This window comes from Epinephelus lanceolatus, chromosome 6, assembly GCF_041903045.1.
Source record: "Epinephelus lanceolatus isolate andai-2023 chromosome 6, ASM4190304v1, whole genome shotgun sequence".
In the NCBI taxonomy this organism is placed as follows: Eukaryota; Metazoa; Chordata; class Actinopteri; order Perciformes; family Serranidae; genus Epinephelus; species Epinephelus lanceolatus.
The window spans coordinates 42,682,237-42,707,118 of record NC_135739.1 but is presented as its reverse complement, the minus strand read 5'-3'; the positions used below and the strand labels follow the sequence as shown (position 1 = coordinate 42,707,118).

The 24,882-nt window shown below is 41.2% G+C and overlaps 2 protein-coding genes across 2 annotated transcripts in view; one reads left to right on the top strand and one right to left on the bottom strand.

Moving 5' to 3' along the window:
- The window catches only part of arhgap39 (Rho GTPase activating protein 39), a 242,489-nt gene that overhangs the window by 192,458 nt on the left and 25,149 nt on the right, over positions 1–24,882 (bottom strand). The gene's annotated exons all lie outside the window — the stretch shown is intronic.
- Positions 16,777–18,201, top strand: LOC144463705 (E3 SUMO-protein ligase ZBED1-like). The gene is made up of 2 exons (XM_078169079.1): positions 16,777–17,436; positions 17,634–18,201. The coding sequence occupies exons 1-2, from the start codon at positions 16,993–16,995 to the stop codon at positions 18,096–18,098; spliced, it is 909 nt and encodes a 302-aa protein (XP_078025205.1). The 5' UTR covers positions 16,777–16,992; the 3' UTR covers positions 18,099–18,201.

Here is a 24,882-nt window from a genome sequence, read left to right as displayed (position 1 = left end):
ACCAGGGTGGTCCAACATGCAGGTCATATGGTCATCTACCTGCTGCATCCGTCTTAGAACCTAGGGTAAAATGTATAAGGTAAGTGTTAATGTGGATAACAATAAAATGATGTAATAAGTCAAACTGTGGCCAAAACAATATTACCTGTGGTATTTCCCGGCAGCAGACATTCTCCTGCTCTGTAGGCATTGTTGCACAGTTTCCACATGAGCACCTGTAATACACACCATAAAAATATTAAATAAATATTAAACAAGAAAATGCAAAACTGGATTATTGTAGGCTACTCAGTAACATTTCAAAAGCACATTATTTTGAATTAGAAATGATAGTTTATTGAGACTGAAGAGAATAGTGGAAATAGTGTTTGCAGTAATCATAAAACAGATGTAAGCTACAATAATTACTGTAAGATAGCCACGAGAGTATGTATGGACAAATTGCTGGTTTTTGAAGCAGGGCAAACTACAAACACAGCAGACTGCCTTGAATTCTGATAAATGAGTAGAGGTGGATGATTATGACTAGATAATATATTGATAAAACATCGCAATGTTGAATTATAGTGTCATTATTTCGTTGTAATAACTAAGCCTGTGGGTAATGGAGCGTAACGTAGGTTCGTCTGCTCAAACATTAGAATTGTGTGTTGTTCTCCAGCATTAGATTTGTTTTTTTGTTTCTCTGAGAAACACTTGGCGTTTTCAGGTTTTGTACTTTTCAATGGGCATAAGAAAGAGCCGTATACATTATATACAAAGTTAAAAAAGAAAAAGAAAAAACGAGGCAATATCGCGTTGTATTGGCGTTTTGAACTTTTACCCTTTCAATAGGCGTAACAAAAGGACACTATTCTCCGTTGGAAAAAACATTGTCAAAAACGTTTAAAAATATCAAAACTTACCATTCAGAAACTTCTTGCTGCATTCACACTACTTCCTCTTGTTCTTCTTGCTGCTCTTCTCCCTCTTCAACCTCAGATTCAGGGTCAAATATATCAGTTTGGACTATCGCGCTCCTTCTAGCCGCCATCTTTACAGACTCTGACTGGGTTGTCATGGTTGCGGGTTGGTGGGGGCACGGCCTTCGGGAGGGAGGGGGCGTGGAAAGCAGCAGCTCATTGCATTAAAGCCACAGTGCACCAAAACAGCTTGTCCAGAATAGGGCTGAATCAGGAGGTTTCAGGTACATGCTGTATGCCTAATCTGAGAGGAATTTTCCTGCACAAACGGCAAATACATGCTCTGGGGGCCTCATTGAAATATTATTTATTTTTAAATGTAGCATAATATGGGACCTTTAAATTAGATTATTGCAGTGTGTGAAAAAGTCTCAGGGCCACTCAGAGGGAGGAGCTGTACAGTTTGATGGCCACAGGCAGGAATGATTTCCTGTGGCGCTCAGTGGTACATCTTGGTGGTATGAGTCTCCCACTGAAAGAACTCTTGTGCCTGACCAGCACATGGTGGAGTGGGTGTGAGACATTGTCCAAGATAGTTCATAGCTTAGACAGCATCCTCCTCTCTGACACCACCATCAGAGAGTCACAGTCCGTTCCCACAACGTCACTGGCCTTGCGGATCAATGACGTTGTGGGAACGGACTGTGACTCTCTGATGGTGGTGTCAGACTGCAACAGGCTGCACGCGCGGGCGCATGCGCACTATTACTTGTCATTTCTGTCTCTACATGGTCTTGCATTTACAATTCTTCTCTGCTATCTGTATCACGCATGGTGGAGTTCCGCCCCGATGCGCACACTAGGGGTGGGTTAAAATAATCGATTAATCCGATTCAAATTGATCTTCACTGGCATGACCTGATATCTATTCGTAAAATCCAAGATCAACCTTTTAAAGGCTCTCTAAGTCTTCCTAAGCTTGAAAAGTTTTTGTCACATACAGCAAACATCTCCTCCCAATCCGCTAGCTACATGTCCTCTGAATATGCTGTGGAAAAAGTCCAGTCTCTGTAGCCCAGGCTCCGCAAATGGCAACAAAAACACTTTGGTCCAGGCTGCACCAACCACCCAGCACGAGACCAGCGAAAGCAAGCACACACATGAACGCGGTGCCCATGTCTCAAGGTTTCGCGCAAGCACGCACACGTGAACGCGATGCCAAGAGAGGAAGTTAGAGCTACAGGCTACAATAAGGCTAAAAGGCAAGCTAGCTCCGTTGTGTTTGATAACATTGTTGAACGTAAACAGAAGTGAAGAGTTTTTGTTGCCATCATATTTTGTTTCCAGTGAGATAATAAGTTTATATTGTGACTTTGCTGTTTTAATATTACTGTTGCTGCTCTAGAAACATTTAGTTATAAAATACTCAGTTTTATTCCTGTTGTGAATTTATTCTTTTAAAAAAATAATTCCATGTAAATGTTACACTATAAGTTCTCTGAGAATCTCTTTCACATACTAGCAAAAACTGGTATTGTAACTGAGAAATCTCCAGTCGAATCGATATCGGATCGGATCGAATCGGAACCCTTCTATCAAAATGGAATCAATTCAGGAAATCAGTGGTGATACCCAGCCCTAGCACACACACACACACACACACACACACAGATACGTGTGCGCACACACACAGGTCAGCACACTCCCACCCGCAGACAGAGCGTGCTTCGGAAAATATGTCGCTCCAACCACATGAAAGCAGACAAAAATAGGCCTATCTGCGTTTTTTAAACGCTCCCAAGGTGGTGAAGAAGAAATGTTCCAATGTTTAGTTCAATGTGCCGTTCAAATAACTGTTCAGTTGTTATACTGACTGCTTTCATTAAAAGCAACACAGGAACACCATGATTCATTGCATTCACAACAATGAGACAGATGGAAGGTCAGTGACTTAAGCCCTTGATCACTAAATTCTAATCAGATCATCCTTGAGTCCAAGTGAATGTTTGTGCCAAGTTTCAAGAAATTCCCTCACAGTGTTCTTGAAATACTGCATTGGAGAGAATGAGACACAAGATCACAGTGACCTTGACCTTTCAGGGCTCGACAGTGCGAGTGTTTCACTCGCATTTGCGACTAAAAATAGGTGTGTGCGAACTGTAAAAAATATTTAGGGGCACATGTGCGCATAAAAAAAATCAGCCGAAGTAGCCTATATTTTTGTCAATAAAAAAATATGATAATCTAACCACAAATGTTGGAGAAACTCCAGCCGCCTCTTCCCCGTGTGACACGGTTATGGGCGGTTTTCCAAGCCACTGTCAGCACAATGAGTGTAAGTCCCACTGTCGGCAGGGTGGAAATAAGTCAACGTGTGGAGGAGATGGACCAGGTTAAGCGGTGGACCTCTGGGGAAGTCTGCTCCATTCTCCTGCTGGGCAGGGTGGAAATAAAGCCCTTTTCACACAGAGCGCGCAAAGGGCAGACCTCCGCCGACGTACCCATTCATTGTGTATGTGCTACCGCGGCACAAGAGCACACAGCTCTGCCGGCGAGCTGAGCGGCGCGCGAGAGGGCGCATGCCGCAGCGTCTGCCTGCGCTCGAATTGAAATTTTTTAAATTTCACCGCAACGCGCTGTGACGACACCTCGGCGCGTCCAATAGCAGAGAAGAGCCTGAAGTAGACCCGGAAGCAGTCACCATGGAGCTGTAGCTCCTGAACGAGCCTGTACTCCCCCAAATCCTGTCTTGTGCGCCTTGCTCTCCGCTTGCTCTGCGCCCTACCCCGTGGTGGGCGCTGCGAAAATCGCGCTGTGTGAAAGAGGCTTAAGTCCTGCAGAGTTTCAGAGGACGTGGAGCATGTTTTAGGATAGTAATAACATTATATAAGATAATCATATTGCAAAGATAATATATAGCCTATAAGATAATAACATTAAAGACAAAATTAAATTGCAATACTTTTTCAAAACTTGATGATTTTACCTTTCTGTACATTTTGTATACAAATTCATTGAATAATTTTGCTTGTAAATGTCTATTTGCATTACGTTTATTACGGAAAACACATTATTTGATCAATTTACATTGTGCCCCTAAAGTTCTTTGTGTGCTCCTTTCTTTTTCAACTTAGGAGCACATGTGCTCCTTGGTAAAAAAGTTAGCGTCAAGCCCTGCCTTTGAGCTATGACCACCAAAATCTAATCAGTTCATCTATGAGTCCAAGTGAACATTCTTGCCAAATTTGAAGAAATTCCCTTGAGGCTGTCTTGACATCTTGCATTCATGAGAATGGGATGGACGGGTGTACAGATGTACAGATATATGTACAGCCAGACAGACAACCCGAAAATATAGTGCCTCCAACCACAGCTATCACAGAACTAAAAAAGAAATGGAAGCAGCAGAGGCTGAGATATCCAGACTCTTGGCCCCAAATATTAGTCATGCTCCAAAATACTGGATCCTTCTTTAGCCATAATGCAACTGCATAGAGACTTTCATTAGACCATCATAGCCTGGTAAAAGGCCACATCTTTCAAACTCTACAACCCCAGTTTGTATGATCTTGATGTGCAAAATCATAAAATCTCATATTTAGCTCTACCTTAGAATTTACACAGAATGAGGACTGTAGATTTTGTCACCCATCACTTACACTGAAACCGCTTTTGGAAGGGATCTCCTCAGGGCCAGACAGACTGACAGAAGCAATGATTAGAGTCACCAATGACTCTCAGGTTAATGTACATGTGGTCATGTGAGTATTGTTTGCAGACAGAGCTGAAAAAGTGAACCTGTCCTTTAACTCCTTTTCAGCCTCGACCAAAAACAGGAAACAGTTTCCAATACACATTTCCTACTACAGTCTACAGCACCCCGCCTGTCAACAACTAATATAAGAATATATATTTTTTTTTTTTTAAGTTTTAATAATAAAAACTACATGAGCATGACGGGCAACATAGCTGCTAATATGGCTATTAGCTACTCAGCTAGTATTAGCTCCTAAGTGTCTTAAACAAAAACGGAAAACCTAGTCGCCGTTTAGGAGGACAGATACGGCTCAAATGTCCCGCATACGTCGAGAGTTACACATTATGACAATCTTAGTAAAACCGAAGTCCCTCACACAATAACTGACATTTGCATAGCATAACTTGCATTGGCTGTAAAGCTGTGGATGATGGTCACGGAGATGAGCCAGCAGATTTGTAGTGTTGCTACCCTTCGCAGCAACTTTTTTCTGCATGTTCTGCACACAGGATAGTTGTCCTCCACCAGCTGTCCCTCGGCATTCTTCAGAAACCCAAAGTACACCCAGACCTCAGATTTTGTGCATTTAGCTGGGGGGAAAATGTCCTGAGTGCCGCTATCACCACATTCCGCCATGTTTTCATTCTTTGTGTTTACACATGCTACGCATTCACGCAGCGCCTGCATCGCGAGACTTGAATGAGGCTGTTATTACATATCCTGATAATTCACCGCAATAATGCAATTAATTTAAACATAAACGGTAATTCTTACCGTGTAAAAATTAACCGAGATTTACCGTAATATCGGTAATCGTTACATCCCTACCTTCCATTACGCAATTATACCTTTTAAAGAGAACAGCAAGGCGGAATGACGGTATGAAGTTCCCGCCTTGAAAAGGCAGTGTAAAAAGGGGTTCATTTTTTTAAAAAAATCTTGCTGGTCCATAGTTTTCTTTGATATATACGTTAGAGCCAGTCACGAAGAGTTAAAGGCAATAGTGAGGTCGACGAGGGTGAAACAGGCCTATCTGATTGTAAAGAAAGGATTGACAGGAAGAATGCATTACAGATGGAGGAGACCCTGCGGTGGTGTTAGCATCTGATGAAAGAGAGACACCACCGTGTTCCCAGTATTTTCAGCATCAGGTGAGGGAGAGCCGCTGCAACCTCACTGGTTTCAACACACACAATTACATATTTACGCTGCTAAATGTGGATTGAAATACAATTGCATTTAAATTTGTGTTTAACGTGGTCACAATGTGTCCATGATCACAATTTGTCATCAATGTGTTTCGGGTGAATTTACACTTGTACTGTCATGTAGTCAAGCACTATCTGACTGCAATCCGATCACCTAAAAGGCATTTAATGCAAGGTGTAAAGGGGGTTCTATGTCGGTATAATTACATTCAAATCCATCAAGCAAATTTGTGTAAAAACATCAGTGTTTCCCACAGGATTTTTGGAGACTCAATCTGGTGAATTCTGAGAGCCAAGTTATGATGGCAGAATATGCCTAGATTTCAACATTTTTGTGCTTTTTATGTGTGAAAAATGTTCTATTTTTACTGATTAAAACACTAGTGGTATGGTATGGTGAAGGGTTACACTTAAAATACGGCTAAGGATTAGTGGTTTAAGATTTCAGTAATCAAAAGAAAAATGACTAACGTACTGATCTGCCTCTGGAGGGCTATTTTATCATTTTAAATCATGTGCAGACAAAATATTCTTTTAAAACTCTCTCTCTCACACACTCACAAACACAGTTACAGATACGCAAAACAATACAAATTACGCAATGCGGAAAGAAAACAAAAGGTAAGACTCAAATTAATTACACACAAACAGACACAAATTACTGCTTTCATCTTTCCCTCCCTCCCCCTCACGATTTGCAAGTACGGCACCCTGAATCAGAGCATTTAATTTTACGCAGCTTCGAGAAGAAGATTTCAAAAGCCCTCTGGTAGTTGAATGCCTCTGGGACAGGCCCATTTATGGCACTGGATCTGTTGCGATGGCGCTTCAATTTGCACAGGCCAAATGAGTAAAACAGGAAGTCAGGCGCAGAAAAGACGAGTGTATCTGGTCATTTTTTCAAAATAAAACACCCATGAAAACTCTGGATCATATTTACATCGCTACATCAACATGATGTGACATGACACAACTACCATGAGCCAAATGAGAAAGAAAAAGTTTTCAGAGCTCTCAGTAGGGGCTCCAGCCGGTGTGCTACAGAGTGGTGTTGATTTACCGGAGGCATTTTATATCTGGACGATTTTTGGAGAATATGGCGGGGCAAAATAGACTATGGCGGGCCGTCATAGTCTCATGGGAAACACTGAACACTGAGATCCACTTCACAACACGCTGTCTATCTGCACAGGCCTTGGTGGAGATTCACTCCTCTCACAAACAGCAGGACTTCATGGTTGGATCCAGGTGGGCAACAAAACATTACTCTTAGAATTACCATGTATATTAATATATTATATTATAAGTTCTATTCATTAACATTTTCTGATGCAGAGACTGTGTGTGAATACAGAAAGGTCAATAACAGCAGGTCAATAACTCACCCCACAGATGCCCTTCACGCCTCTGGGAAACACCACATTGACTCTGCTGATGGAACAGTACAGGGGAAATTACACTTTTCACCAACGGCTTTGCTACACAACTGTTCTTGGAGGCTGCTAATGCCAGTAAACCTCTGCTGATATGCATTAACAATAGCAATAACATCAGCTGGATAGAAAGATAATTCTGATTTGTTACAAGGTGGGTCTTGTTTTCAAATCTGTCATTTCATCCCACAGCTCATGGTTCCATACATTTTTCTTTTCCCACTGACCTACATGAAAGGACTGTCAGGCAAACATAAAATAGATGGTGAATCTACACCAAACATCACAACTACCGAAACAAAGATTAGTTTATATTAAATAGTTTATCATATTATCTAATCTTTGTTTCGGTAGTTGTGATGTTTGGTGTAGATTCACCATCTATTTATAGATGTATATATATATATATATATATATATATATATACATATATATACACAACATGAGAAAATATGACATGTCATAAAATAATATGACAAAACATCTCTTTTTCCCCCACCCCTAGCATGTACACTTCTTAATTTGAACACTAGATGTCACTACCGCACCTAAAATTACTGATTACTAGTCAATAAAAATATTCACCTTAGTAAACATGGTAGTGGACCTGAAAAGACGGAAAATGGAGAAATACTTTTTATAAAACGTGGGCATACCAGCATACCAATAAACTACTGTACTGTCAAACCTTACTTAGTAGTGTTGCTTAGTAATTTTGATAAGAATATGAATTTCTTTGACAAATGGCCTTTTCTGGTCTGAAAGCACTCATTTTCTGGCTGTGCAACAGCTTGAAAACAAGCAGCAACGTCTGGGGCTGATAAATAGGAAGCCAACACAGAAGTGCCAAAAACTACAGTTCTTTGAGTGTCCACTTGAGGCTGGCTCCAGAAGCCAGCCAATCCCCATAGACCCCCATGCTAAAACTTTACAGCGGAAATAGACATGTTAACAGCCCAGTGTTTCCCATACATTGACGAGACTATGGCGTAGTCTCCAAAAATCGTGTGGGAAACACTGACAGCCTAATGGGTGGGTTTTGGTCTCTTTGGCTAATATTCCCCCATTCATGACAACTGTACAGGAGATGACCAATTTTCATTGGTTGGACAATAACTGGTGTTACTCTTAGGGATGCACCGAATATTCGGTAACCGAATATATTTGGCCGAATATTGCAAAAAAACACACATTTGGTATTCGGTGGAATAAGTTAAAAGCAAGGCCGAATAATAGTGGCGTGTTTTGATAAAGCAATCAAACAGCGTGCCGTGACGGGCTGAATAAAATGTCGGCAGTGTGGCGATCCGCCCATCACGGCACTCGCATTTGCGACTAAAAATAGTTTTGAGCGAGCAAAATAGGCTTAAATCATTCAGCACGCTGTGCGAGCAGCCTACAGATCTGAACCACCAGCAGAAACGAAAGGCGAATCCCACCGATTGTGGGTTGAACGGGGGTCACAGACAGTAATGTATTCCTCTCAAATACGGCGGCCATCACCTTACCGGCGACAGGAAGTCGGCTCCAATGATATCCTCTTCTTGGTATGTGGACTGCCCAGAAGTACCTGAACAGCCGAGCCAGCCGAACACAGGTATGTGATGTGTCAGAGGAGAAACAAGCCATTCACGGCCCACAAACCTCACCACACTTTAGGGACTGTTCTTTACTTATGAAGGGACTTGTCAGGGGAGGAGGGTGGCTGGTTGATTCTTATTTTATTTATTTTGATCCCCCTTATGTTCATCACTTATTGATGCTGTTTTTGAAGTATGAATAAGTCAATAAGTAATTTATTCCACTGAAATATCATTGATGTATTATAGAAAAGTGATTTATCTTTTTATAAATGACAAAAGGCACATCTGCCTCATTTTCGCTGTGGTATCGTGATACTACTCAGAACCATGATATTTTCACTGGTATCGTACAATTTTGGTACCCTGACAACACTAATCTGGAGGGGGTTCATCTGCAAAAACTAATGAAAAACTAAACAACAATATTCGGTATTCGGTACTCAGTATTGGGCCAAGCATTTAATATTATTCGGCTTCGGCTTCAGCCACAAATTTTCATTTCGGTGCATCCCTAGTTACTCTCAGGGCATTTTTTTTCTGGCACTCCTCTGAAAATGCCTAGCTGGGAGCACTTTGGAGGTGCAGCATTTTTTAGCTGAGACACTTTGCATGTGTCTGATTGCCATAATATGGAATATCCGGGAAAGTAAAAATGTCAGCACAAGGTAGAGTACTTGCTTTGGCCCTTGCTCTGAATGAAGGGGAGGCTCAAGCATGTGAGAAGAGAAGAGAGAAATGCTGGTCTATGTGGCTAGCAGTATTGATCCATCTTTGCTGATGATGTGAAGAGTGCAGTGTTTCCCATACATTCATTTATCTGTGGCGGTGCGCCACGAATAAATTATCTCTGCCACATATAGATTTTTCTGCTTTTGGTGCTACCTGTTCTACCTCGCTCATAAACAAATTATAATGGGACTCACTGTCTGTGAATGTAGCTTGTCATTACAATTCCAGTGCAATAGGTGGCGGTATGCATCGTAAAGACGCACTTAACGCACCTGGTCCGCCAGAAGAAGAAGAAGCAGACGTAGTAGCAGAACAGATCCAAAGACGAAATTAAGACCTCTCGGTACAAATATGTGGGCAAACAAGTCCAAAAGTGTTCCAAACAACTCATCATGTTATATTAGCCTGTGTCTGTATTAACATAGCTGGAAGCTCAACATGTGCAGAGACATTAACTCACGCTGTTAGTAGTGTTAACTGCAGCGCGAGTCCCGTAGCAGCTCGCCCCCCTGTTAATCAATTACAGCAGCTGCACCAGCAACGGGAGTGGCGCGACAACCACTGTCGGCAGCTCTTCTATTTTTGTCGTGCTACGCTCCCCTACGCGACCCTCCAGCAGATAAAAACTACATGAAATAGTGTGCTAAACGAGCATGATGTGTTTTTAAATGAATAAACCATTATCAGAGGTGATATGTGATGATTTTTTTTCATGCATTTACCCATGTTTATCCGTGACATTGTGTAAATGTCCATGGCGACGCTACGCTGACGTGACACTTACGTTTGCAGCCGGTGGAGCCCGGCCCTAAGGTTCTGCTCGTTAGTAATTAACTCTGACGTTGGATGTTCACTCCTTCACACAGATGAGTATTGAAAAATATTTTCAATACCCCCTCCATATGCGCCCCCCCTAATCTGTGGGGCTAAACACTGGCCAAATTGTATTTTAAATGCTGCTTAAGTGCGGCATTTGCACCACACTTTATGAACATTATTATCCTACAATTCATGACAACAACTAAGTAAAAGTTTACCAATAACATGTACTAACAGCCTGACTCCTCTCCATTAAAACACACAGGCGACACACACACACACACACACACACGCTCGTGTGTTAACTCCTATTCATGACTGTGCATGCAAATTCACACACACACACATACATACTTCCAGGCTTCTCAGGATTTCCAACATGTTCTCATCCCAACTCAAATATTGCTGTGTTATCAGTGGACTTTCACTTCTACATATGACATGCTAGGTACCCTCCTGCATCTGTTTCTGACATTCCAGGACGGCATTTCAATTTATGCTTGTTACATGCATCGTGTCTTTCCAAAATCCAATCAGTTTTCACAAGAAAAGCACAGTTTAATAAAGGTATAATGTTAGTAAAACATCTCATTTTTACTTTTATGTCCTTGTCCAACAAAAGCATGTGGTTAGACTGAGAGAAAACATCATGGTTTGGCTCTACATTTACACGGGAAGCAAAGAGTAGGCTCCTGGGTGAAAGTCCAGAGTTTTTTGGACCCATCCACTTCCTTCCCACCTGCCATAGAGGGACTTTCCAGCTCTTTATATTGCATAACTGCTGGCAGCGTTACAAACTGATGCTGCCCAGTGGCCTATCATACCTCCATGAAAGGTTCCTTTTTTGTGTCAGCATCTGATGGCAACATCACTGGCAAGGAGCCAGTATTTGACGCGTTGGGAATGAAAACGGGCTGGGAGCTCCTGTTTGGCTAACTAATGATAGGCTTAATAACTTCTCTCATTCAGGACTTCATCTCAGACATAGGCCTTAGTTCCACTTTCCATGGACAGCTGCAGTGAGTCGGAGAGAGCACCTTTGTGTGTGTGTGTGTGTGTGTGTGTGTATGTGTGTATGTATGTAAGAGAGACAGCGAGAGACATTGATGAACAGAGCCCAAACTCCTCCTGCTTTCCTCTAATAATAAGTTGAACCGGCTAGTATTTCTGGTCCTGAGTAGCGAGGGTAGCAGCATTTAATCAACTAATTGACTAATGACATCCCGCCCCTCCTCCACTATGATTGAAAAGCTGTGTAAAAAGTGACAGTCAAAGCATTTTACTCAAAGCTGAACATTTTTCCATACTCAGTGACCAGTAAAAAACTCCATATGTGCAGTGCTCAGTGCGGAACAGATGCTTACTGCCTTGTCATGCTGCCAGTGTTTGGAGCATAGTGTAAATACTCTGCACTCCCATTGTAAAGAATTCAAAAAATACGCTGGCCTCAGGAAAAAATGCTTTGGTGTAGTGGTGGGCGATAAAACGATAACATCGTCTCGCGATAAACACTTATGCACCGTCAACAGAAAAAACGTTCGATATAACGGTTGATAATGTTACTGTATTCTGTCGGGAAAAAACACAAGAAAAGCCATGCAAGTTACCCTCGGAGTCGGGTTGTGCAAGGTAGGTTGCATTAACACACTGACTTGCTCCCCTGGTAACCTAGCAACAGTGTCACGCAAACAGCTAACAACGTCAGGTTTGCTTGCGCCATCCTCGTGTGTGAACACAGGTCCGCTTATAAGCCGTGACTTTGGGCTTGTTTCTTTGTAAAGTTGCTTACAAATATTGGTAGTCTCTGGTTGGGTTTTATTGGGCTTGTTTCTAAAGTGGAGTTGCTTATTTGGGCTTGCTCTCTAAACATCACCTTTCTCTATATATATCCGTCTAATAAGTTATTTAAACGCATGATAGTATGTCGAGCTGTAGGATGTTTCCACAGCTCCCCTCCCTCCGCCCCTCTCTTTCTCTGCATACACACAGGTGACGGTCAGTCAATGAGACTTTTTCACATTTAAATTGCGTGATTAATGGAGGTTCTTTAACTATTTCACTAACAAGTGGGCGAAATATGGAAAGAATACAATAAAGATTTGTAGAAAAAGAAAGGATTAATTCGACTTCAAGAGGGGGAAGATTCAAAGGCAGTGTGCAGAGCTGTTACATGTCATTACAAGTCTAGCTCAGGTTTGCACTCATTTTTACATAGCACTTTCCTTACTATGTGAATCACTTATTCATCTGCACATAGTCTTCTGTTCAGCTGCTCATCTTTACAGATATGTTTGCCTGAAAGCATCAGGCAGCATCGTTTGTATGTTGATTTATTTGAGTGTTTTCTAATGGTTGAGTTGACATTACATTTTCCTCCATGTGTCTTGACTGATGACTGTGATTGAAATCAGAAGAAAGCTATTGAGTTTAAAATAAATGTGTTAATAAATGGGTTAAATTTCATTTATTTTCCCCTGTTCCTTATTTTAAATAGGTTATAAAAAATTATCGATAATTAACGTTCAATATGAACGTTATATAATATCAATCAATATGAACCAGCTATATTGTGATATACTTTTCAGCCATATCGCCCACCCCTACTTTGGTGGACACACAATGCTACCAAGTAGAGTGGACTCAGTGCACTGTGGCCCTATTTAGTCAATCTAAAGATTTTTTTTGTCAATATCAAACCAATCAATTGGTTGAAGAGACGGAAGATTGTCTTTGGTTGACAGCATTACTAAAAATCAAAGATTTAGAAGGCAGAAACAGTTTTGAGAGTAAATCTAATTAATGACAAAAACCTGTAGCTACAACCTGAAAACTGAGATGAGCAGCAGCAGATATAAAATGAAAATTATACTGAATTGTATTGATGTCTGTCTTTTCACCCCATCTTCACCCCATGTGATAGACAATCAGAGCAGAAACACTTTGCCTCTGGGCACCATACATCTAGTAGTTTATCTGAAGCATATTGAGGCTTTCATTACCCTTCCCACTGAAGACATGCGTCTGCCTTATGCTTAGTCTTCCTACCACTCTGCTCACTGATTACATGGATGAAAAATGAATAGCTCAGGCTGCATCCTTGTACAAACTGCTGTTCTTTCATGTCACAACATCAATAGGAAGTGAGCAGTTTGTTGATTCTTTCATGTGGGTAATGAGGGAGGGGGGAGTGGGACAAAGATGGAGCCCAGGAAAGCAAAACACAACAACCCTGAGGTGCATATCAACATTTTTTTAAGCCAACAGCCTGGTATGCTACTGTTCGCCAAATGCTTTTTCTACAGCACACACATATGGGTGTTTTCTCCCTCAATAGCCTAATACACACACAGACAGATGCGCAGGTAACAAACTGGAGAGATATAACTGAGGTGTCCAAAATGACTGAACAGTGATACTGTTAGCAATCAGTGCCTTTGTAAGTGTGAAATCATTTGATTGGAAAAGGTCACAGTGCTGCTCTGTCATCTCACACCTGTAATTTGGTACTGTGGGGGGACACAGGTGAGAGTCCTGCACCGGGTCTGGTACCCACTGTGTAAAGGGTAACAATATGTACATTTATATATATAAATTCACAAGTACAGGCACAGGTAAAAATGAACTTAACGCAGAGGGGCAGTGGGTGAGAACAAAAATATATTTTCTATTTTTCAGAATAAAACAAATGAAAAAGATGTGCAGTATATGTGTAATATGTTGACATCTAAATCACTATTATCAATTCCTTTTATTTTGAATGTCAGTGACACAAGTTGAACCCTTAACCCCGTCTTCATATTCGTCACATACGTGGAGTACTGCAGCGATGAAGCTTTGCAGCCTGAGGATGAGGTGGCAGCCTACATCGAGTTCAAGACACCCAAGGAGGATCCTTTTGAGGTTTTATGGTGGTGAAAGGAGCATGCCAGTGAAAAAGACTTTTCCTTCACTGGATTTGTAATTCAAGAACAGAGGACCTAGATTAATGTGAGTGACTGTTGCCTGTGTGTGTTCAATTATGGGTAGCAGGTCAGGTCGCGGGACTATATTTGCAGGTGTGGCTTTGACTTAGACACAATGACAGGTAATTGGTCGGGTCTGGTACTGAGCTTTACGGGTAGGGGCAGGTGCAGGTTTTCAAAAATGGATTCGTGCAGGACTCTGACACAGGTAATACAGGGTGTTGGTATGTGGTATCCATGAAATACTACAACCTCTCCATCTTAACCCACTGGCTTACTGGTTGATCTCAAAGTCTACAAGAACTAAAGTAATTTTTTAGAAACATAGTGCTCATTTTTATAAGATGCTTTTCTCATAATTATTCACGATAAGCATAACAAGCTCTGTATGGCTGTGGGGGCTCAAAATACCAGGTGCATATATGGCAATGTATTGATCTGTGTCTGGATCAGAACGACACATGTTAATGCAGGTGTAAGTGCACATGGAATATATAATGTGAGCCTTGTTAGCAAGGCCAGAAAAAAATGGACTCTGGATGCCTTCAGTTGTCACTGTTCCATTACTCTCTCCTTGCACATCTGAGCAGTCCCTTGGGTATCCAGCCTGGCTTCCCTTGACCTGACTTACACCATGTTTTTGGACAAGACTGACAGCTCTGCATACTGCTATTTGGCTATAAATATCTCATCACAATGTGTGCAGAGTCAAAGTAATGAAAAAGCTTATTAGAGGGGTACACCTGTTGTCAGGTACTTCCTTAAAGTACCTGATTGTGACCAACTGAGCTGTTTATCTTTACTTTTATAAACTATGAAAACCTCACAAGACAAAGCAGTTTACAGTTTGCCTCTCATTTACTCACTCACCCTCACACACCAATGGTATTGAGCTACCATGCAAGACATGGTATGATCTGACCAGGGAGCATCAGGGGCTGGTGTCTTGCTCAACACTTGCAAGACACTAAAGGGAAGGGGGGGATCGAACCATGCTAATGAACTGCTCTACCCACTGATTCAAAGCCACACCCCACAGGTGACTGATTGGTCTACTGATAACCTGCTGAACTGAATCAAACACATCCTAACACATCTCATTTTGTTATCAGCGTAGTTACTAGATGACAGTCTGGTAATAATTGCTTCACTTGTTCATTACGTGGCCCTGAATATAAGTTATAAACTTATTAAACTTCATATTGTATTTCACATTTGTAGTAATTTGTTCTGACATTAGGAGAGACCCTGTGGTAAAGATGTCGTCAGGGCTCTTTTATCAGACTAGACAAAGTTCTTCCAGAGCCACAGAGGACATTACACAACTGATTTCACAAGATGACTGGGACTCCTCATCACGACCAAAGTGAATTTTATGTGTAATACTGGCAGATAGGGGTGTTGAAATTAATCATTTCTACGATGCATCGCGATGCGGATATGGACGATTGTGCATCGATGCACTGACTGAGCATAATCGATTATAGCATCCTCACGTTGCTGCTTGATTTTCCGGTCGCGACTGGTTAATAAAGTTGTCGATTTCAAAATAACGTCGTCATAGTAACATCGCATTGAATTGTGGGAGAACAACATCAGTGCAATATGGCGGAGGCAGACGAAACTCATCGAGAGCCAGTAATAAAAAACGCACCTAGTATTTTGAAAGCGGACATCTGGGCACATTTCGGATTTTATGAAATTACCGGGAAGCACGAACTGGACAAGACGCACGCTGTGTGTAAAGTTTGTCACACAAAAATTAAATATCTTGGAAATACAACTAACTTGAGGAATCACGTTAGCCGTTTTCACTCCGAGAAGCTAACGCCTGCCACCGTGAAGGAAAGACCGGATCCAGCTCAGCCAAGAATTGATGAAAAACTGTCAATTTTGCCGCCGAATGCTGAGAAAGCTAAAAGAATCACCCAGTCTGTGGCGGCTTTCATAGCTAAGGATCTACGGCCTTATTCGGTTGTGGAAAACTCCGGGTTTCGCCACCTGTTGAAGACGCTGGAGCCACGGTATAAGCTTCCTTCACGTAGCCACTTCACAGACAAAGTCATACCTGCACTCTACAATGAAACTAAAGGCCAGGTAATGGCGTCAATGAGCCAAGCTAGTCGAGTAGCCATAACATGTGATTCCTGGACGTCTGTTGCGACCGAGTCTTATTTAACAGTAACGGTGCATTACGTTAACGAGGACTGGCAGATTTTGTCGCACGTGCTGCAAACGAGAGCCGTGTACGAGTCTCACACAGGTGCTCATCTGGCCGAGCTGCTGTCTCATGTTGTGGAAGAATGGCAGCTGTCAGAGAAAGATGTAGTGCTGGTGACAGACAACGCGTCTAATATGATTGTTGCAGCTCAATTCCCCTCATGTGAAATGCTTTGCCCATACGCTGAATCTCGCGTCCCAGAGGGCGCTTCAGGTGTCCACGCTCTCCAGGCTTCTGGGCAGAGTGCGACGGATAACAACATTCTTCCACCGCAGCACTATAGCGAACCACACTTTGAAAGTGAAACAGAAATGTCTGGGCCTGAAAAATCATAAGCTGCTAACTGATGTTGCCACAAGGTGGAACAGTGCATACGACATGGTCGAGAGGTTCTTGGAGCAACAACCTGCAATCTGTGCCACCTTGCTGTCTCCAGAGGTGAGGAGAGGACAGTCAGACCTCTGCACTCTCAATGAAACAGATGTGTCAAATGCAGAGGACGCTGTGAGTGCATTAAAGCCAATGAAGGATGCAACCACACTGATGTCAGAAGAGAGCAACCCAACAGTGTCTCTCATTGCTCCAATACATGCACAGCTTCTCCAGAACATGACAGACACCATCGGAGACTCACCCATGATCCACGAGATCAAGAATGCCATCAAGACAGATCTCCTGAAGAGGTACAACAGTGAGGCAGAGAAGAAGATCCTTCATACAGCCTCTGCCCTGGATCCCCGTTTTAAGGGACTGCCCTTTCTAACAGAGGAGGAGAGACTGGAGATCTACAGAGGAGTGACCGAGGAGGCTGCATCTTTGGAGGTAATTTTACCAGGTTTCATGTAAAATTTATTAAAACAAACTTAAAATACTCATAATAGTATTAATAGTAGTTACAAAGAGTGAAAGTTTTTATAAGACAGAAAAAAATTATCCTAATAAATGTGAGCTTGACAGAATAAGTGCTAACTGTTAGTTTAATGCAATTTTCTTTTTTGTGTTCTTTTGTTCAAACCAAGAATGAGAGGACACTCAGGAGGACAGAAGTGGATGAAGCGCCTGGGGGAATGGGGACTCTGGAAGAAGAGAGACCCACAGAGGACAGCCCCTCTGCTCCCAAAAGAAAGGCCCCATCATCACTGCTTGTGAGTTTGCTGGGACAGTCCTTCACTGACACTGAAAGTACAGTAGAACCAAAGGCCCCCTATGCCAGGGCTGAAGAGGAAATGGAGAGATACTATAAAGCCCCAGCTCTCCCTCTAACTGAGGATCCTTTAAACTGGTGGCGTGTCCAGGAGGTCACATTTCCCCTCCTCTCTCAGCTGTCAAAGCGGTACTTGTGTATCCCAGGCACAAGCGTGTCTGCAGAGCGAGTTTTCTCCACTGCAGGAGATGTTGTCACTGCAAAGAGAAGTGCTCTCAAGCCAGAACATGTGGATCAACTGGTGTTCTTACAGAAGAACCTACAAATTCCCAAATGCTGATCAGTGAGCCATGTTTGTGATATTTGGCACATTCAGGAAGTGCCCTGTGTCCAGTGCTGCTATTTGAAAACCTTTTTGTAGATTACAGCACTAGAATGTTTTGTTTTTGAGGATTGACCATTTCCACACAATGGGTAGGCTAGGCCTATACTCTTTATTTCAGTTTACAATTGGATTTAATATTAGGAGCTTCTGTTAACATTTTTGATATCATAAAACAGTACACTACACTGTATAAACTAGTAGTTCATTGCTACCTGTGGTTTGTTGTGTTCAGACACATTGTGATGTTTGCCACATTCAGGAAGTACCCTGTTTTACAGTAGAAGACAGATTTATGTGTGGTTTAGGGAGGATGACCATTTTCACACAAAGATTATAGGTAGTTGGCTACTAGGCCTCTACAATTTATTTTGGTTTAAAGCCTAATTTGCTGTTCATACATTGACATTTATGTTATTTGTGTTTATGTTATTTATGTTTTTGAAGAAGAAGTACACTGTGCTTTATTGATGCTATTTTAGTATTTACTGTTAGAAATACTGCTGTTGCTTGCTTTGTTCAGACTCAAGTCATATTTCTGATGCTTGCCACATTCAAGACATTCAGTGTCCTTTTTTGAGTATAGGACAGTTGCTAAAGGTTGCAGCTGGCCTGCAGAAGTATTTGTTTTATTTAATTTAATTCATTTATTTTGGTTTATTAAGACATCGATGTTACTTACCGGTAATCCTGAAGCACTTTCTAATAAAGAAGGGTGTTCATATTTATCTGACTGCTTGTATTAATTGATTAAAAAAGTAACCATGCTCAGTAATATAGGAAATTAAGAATGCAGTGCATCGTGATGCATCGTGGAATCGAATCGAATCGAATCGTTAACAGGATAATCGTAATCGAATCGAATCGGGAGACCAGTGAAGATGCACAGCCCTACTGGCAGAGTCCCCCTTTAATACCAGTTTTAAATGCAAAGGTCAATGATCAGATGTTACTCTATCCAGATATATTATCCAGATACAAATCAATTCAATCAATTTTATTTATAAAGCCCAATATCACAAATCACAGTTTGCCTCAGGGGGCTTTACAGCATACGACATCCCTCTGTCCTTAGGACCCTCACAGCGGATAAGGAAAAACTCCCCCCCAGAAAAACCCTGTCACATGTTAATGGATATGGGCTCATAGTGTTAGTTGGCTTTGTTTCACTACACAGTGTCTTCAGTAATAATAATAATAATAATAATAACAATGATAATAATAATAAATATAGCTGCAAGCGGCCATTCCAGGGTACAAGCCAGCATAGACCTTAAAAACTTGAAAGCTGGGTCGGTCAAGACCTTTCACAGTTTACGACACCTGCATTACAGATAAACAACAGATTTGTTGACAATCAGACACATGCTTATTTATTTACGTCTAAATCTCTACAGGGCCACACTCTTCTTTGGAAACACTGTCACTTCCTATTGGCAAGGCTGCAAACTTTTTTTAGTAGGAGCACCGTAGCCCCTAACTGAAGATTTTAGGAGCACAAGCAGGAAATTTAGGGGCACAACTTAAATTATCCTGCACTGCAATTATACACATTTTTGCCCATTTTATTTTTTTTTGTGTAGTCTACTGTCTATTAATATTGGACTGTCTTAATTATTGAAGTATTTAGCATCACAAAGACTTATGGTCAGTGGGATGTGAGGATTCTTAAAATAATATCTGTACAGATGTGAATCCCTGGCTATATCTGACTGATCTTTAATGAAAGCTGTTGTCTTTTTTTTTCCTCTGAAAATATTAACCTTATAGTCAGACAAAATTTATTTAGCCTATGTAGTTGAAGCAACAGGTCTGCTCAGCTGTTCTGCAGCAGCAAACTGATATAATGCTGATTTACATGAGAATTAATGTAACGTGGAGGTTGAACCATGAACATAAATCACAGAAAGCCTGTAAAGCATTTTAATTAGAAATGCACCGAAAATTCGGCCACTGAAAATTTTTGGCCAAAAAATGCATTTTCAGTTTTCGGCCAAAAGACTTTTAACACCTAAACAACATGGCCAAAACAGGATGTTATGATGACGCAAGCAAAAACCGCAGCCAGCCAACATGTCTGCGGTGTGGGCATATGTCAATATATCAGAGAAAGACCCACTGATAGCTGTTTGTAAATCGTGTAATGCTGAAATCTCAAGAGGGGGTGCATATGCAAAGAGTTTCTCCACGTCAGGTTTAATTCACCACCTGAAATCAAAACATCCCGATCGCCTTTCTTATATGAGAAGAACGCGGCACAGAAAAGGAAAGTCCCTCCCAGCACACCCACTCCGTCTGTGGTGGACGTTGTTTTCCACTTTGCACATTTGCAATTCTTGGTGCATTTGTTGTTGTTAAAGGCCTACGGTTAACATATGCAGGGCTTGAAATTGCAACCGTTTTGGTCACATATGCGACCACAATTTCATCTGTGCAACCTCAAAATATAATTGGGAGCACTGGTGTGAGTGTAAATAATTCTTCTGGTGCGGCTATCCCAGTGGTGTTGTGCTAGCCTACGTCACACGTTTTGTTTACTCTGATTGGTTTTTCCATCTTTCCAATTGCATGAAGTGGCACTTTGAGTGACAGCCGTTGATACCGCCCCTCGGAAATAGAGGAAATGTACACTCCGTGTCCAGACCCATTCGCGTTTTGCAAATTGGGTCTGGCAGAGCCAGGATCATCATCAGTATTATCATCATCTAAGGTTTCGCTTTCATTCACAGTGGTGTTCAGTAGTTCAGTGGTGTTTTTTCTAAAAATGTCTTCAACTGAAAAAGTTGTTAATGATAGGTGTACTATACACATACAATGTAATGTATATAGTATAATGTCGACTTTTTGTTGCAATAAAAAAAAAATCGATTACACTGTTGGTGCTTCTTACATTATGGTGGGTGCTCCCAAAATTTTGCTTCAAGTTAAGAGCACCAGTGCTACCATGTAAAAAGTTAATCTCAAGCCCTTATATGGGCTATGGCAATCTTTGTTCTGATACACTATTATGTTGTAGGCCTACAGAGAAAATATTGTTATATCTTTCAGCAGCTGCACTTGTTCTGACTGCACTTTGTTGTAGTAGTCCTATAGAGAAAATCTTAAAACGCACTTGACTTAAATGCACTTTGTGATTTATGAGAGAACATATTTAAATTTTACAATCTTTCAGCAGCCAGTAATAGGCCAGTCAGTTATAGACCTGTAGGTTATTCATGAGTGGGGTCAAGTAAAACATTTTATTTAGAATTCTATTTTATTTTATATTGTGCATTGTTGGAATGTCTGTGCTAAAAAATATTTTCATAATTTTGTAATTGATTTATTCTTTGAAGCATGAATATTAATTTATGCAATTGCAATGCCTTGACTTTAGTGAGGTAAGAACACAGTCATAGCCATAAATGCAATGGTACTAAAAATTGGCATAATAATTTCTTTCGGTGTTTCAGTTTTCAGCCAAGTGTTTCCTCATTTTCGGTTTCGGCCAAAAATTTTCATTTCGGTGCATCCCTAATTTTAATAAATCATCTATCATAATTAAAACAATTCAAGGCTGAGAACAAACTGATATATGAGTCTGATAATATTTCAATGATTGTAATGTATGTAAGTGATGCCCAATTTATTGAGTTTTTGAATGTATGTAGATTATTAAAATAAGATGTATTTAGGCCTATACATTTTTGTTTAGTCACAAAAAAGGCTATATATGGGATTTATATCTTGTTTTCTGCAGGAACAGATGAGTAGGCATGATTCATCACCTTTTATGACATGAATATGACAACAGCGATAGTTGAACGTTTCCACGGCAACTAGTAAAACGGTATTGAGGCTGTCTATCAGCCGCTTGCAGTCTCTGCTCTTGCAGACTTTACGTGATGACAGTAAATACATCATACTTTGTACAACTCAAGTCCGCGAGGGCTCAGTCTGCAAGTCCAGAGGGTGGACATTTGGATTCAGCCTCCGACTTGACCGCAGCTTGTTGTCACCGCCTCCTGCTGCAGCCACCTGCTCTCGTCCACTTTCCAGGTGAGGCACAGTTCATCTGGAATGAGCCTACTGATGAGTGTAGATGACTTGATCCTTGATGACTTGAGCCCTGTATTGGTCAATTGCAGAAAGCTTTACAGGACATGCTCTAATGTCTTAATCAAAAACATCCACTGAATTTAGTAATGTTTGGACAACGGCCATTAATTTATGGCCAAATTTTGGAAAAAGGCCAACGCGCCAGATTTCAACTGGTGACGCCCCTATTGACTGATTTCAAAATAATTTTACACATGTGGTTCAACATTATTATCTAACATATCCCGCAAGTTTTGTAATAAGTGGACAAAGAATTTCTGATTTATCGTCTGATTAGTGTTATGCCACACCCCCGGTGGTCGATTTAATGGAAATTTCAGAGTATATTGCTAATACTGATGTAGAAATGTCCTGCAAGTTTTGTGATGATTGGATCTACATTTGTGGAGTTGGGTCCATTTTTGTGCTGAGCCAAGCCCTCTCTAAAATTTATTGGTCATTATCTTCAGAACCCAGTGAGATATCAACAAGCTTTTGATCATTTTTAATAAGCTTGATCCAATGATGATCCACAGAAAATCTGGTGCAAATTAAATGTACAGTTTATTTTAGTTTTTACTGCAAATGGTAGAAAATGGAGTGAGGCAAACCTCAATGGTTTTTGAGGCTTTTTTGTAACGCACATTGAGCTGGACATGTGTTTCAAATTTCACGTCAATTGGACTTACAGTTTGAGGGACATGGCCTTTACAAAATTGAATTTTTGTGCCTAAATTATAGCGCCAACATCCAGCCGACTGGCGTCATATGCGTTGAGCAGTATTTGCACACAAATTCCAATCATTGGTGAAAATTTCTTGTTTCAACATCGTACCATCTCACAGAAATTTGTAAAAACATTTCTGAAGAAAAAATAAATAAATTTACACAAAAACAACAGCGTTTCATCACTTCAGGCTTGAACCCCGAATGATGTAAAATCTCAGTAAGACATTATATTGTATGATAAACTGTAACTATTTTGGCAGGCTGCATTCACCATTTTCCATTCCATCATTATTAGGGGTGCATGATAATATCTGCACATCATCAGTATTGGCTGATATTGGCTTTAAAGTGAAACAACAGAATCGGCCAACATGCTAATAATATCGCTACATTATCAGCATTGGCCAATATCAGCTTTGAAATGAGCTATCACAATCAGCCAATATGCTTTTTCTTATTTTGCACAATGACATTGACAAGTATTGTATTTCACATGTCCATCTGCTGGTGGGCCATCATGATAAGAGTATGCATGCGTAATATGATGTTAATTCCACTACAGAAGAGACTTGATAATCACTAAAATTAGATGAGGGAAAAGCAGATATATCGGTACTGGTTATCAGCCAAATCAGTATATCAGGTATTAGCTAAAAATCCAATATCGTGCATTCCTAATCATTACAGCTCTTTACATAACTGTTAATAATGGCTCTTGAGTTGCAGCTGGTTGAGTCAGTCAGTGAGATAAGATGCATCCGTTTGTTACAAACTAACTGCAGAGCTGAGGGAAGAACAACAGTGTTTATGGTGGAAGCTAGATTTTTTTAAGCCACCGCCCACCCTCAGCACGCAGCTCACAGTCATGTTGAACACCTGGCCTCTTTATGTCCCAAAGCAGGAGATGCTAGAAACAACAAAAGTATACAGTACAGGCCAAAAGTTTGGACACACCTTCTCATTCAATGCGTTTTCTTTATTTTCATGACTATTTACATTGTAGATTCTCACTGAAGGCATCAAAACTATGAATGAACACGTGGAGTTATGTACTTAACAAAAAAAGGTGAAATAACTGAAAACATGTTTTATATTCTAGTTTCTTCAAAATAGCCACCCTTTGCTCTGATTACTGCTTTGCACACTCTTGGCATTCTCTCCATGAGCTTCAAGAGGTAGTCACCTGAAATGGTTTTCCAACAGTCTTGAAGGAGTTCCCAGAGGTGTTTAGCACTTGTTGGCCCCTTTGCCTTCACTCTGCGGTCCAGCTCACCCCAAACCATCTCGATTGGGTTCAGGTCCGGTGACTGTGGAGGCCAGGTCATCTGCCGCAGCACTCCATCACTCTCCTTCTTGGTCAAATAGCCCTTACACAGCCTGGAGGTGTGTTTGGGGTCATTGTCCTGTTGAAAAATAAATGATCATCCAACTAAACGCAAACCGGATGGGATGGCATGTCGCTGCAGGATGCTGTGGTAGCCATGCTGGTTCAGTGTGCCTTCAATTTTGAATAAATCCCCAACAGTGTCACCAGCAAAACACCCCCACACCATCACACCTCCTCCACCATGCTTCACAGTGGGAACCAGGCATGTGGAATCCATCCGTTCACCTTTTCTGCGTCTCACAAAGACACGGCGGTTGGAACCAAAGATCTCAAATTTGGACTCATCAGACCAAAGCACAGATTTCCACTGGTCTAATGTCCATTCCTTGTGTTTCTTGGCCCAAACAAATCTCTTCTGCTTGTTGCCTCTCCTTAGCAGTGGTTTCCTAGCAGCTATTTGACCATGAAGGCCTGATTGGCGCAGTCTCCTCTTAACAGTTGTTCTAGAGATGGGTCTGCTGCTAGAACTCTGTGTGGCATTCATCTGGTCTCTGATCTGAGCTGCTGTTAACTTGCCATTTCTGAGGCTGGTGACTCGGATGAACTTAT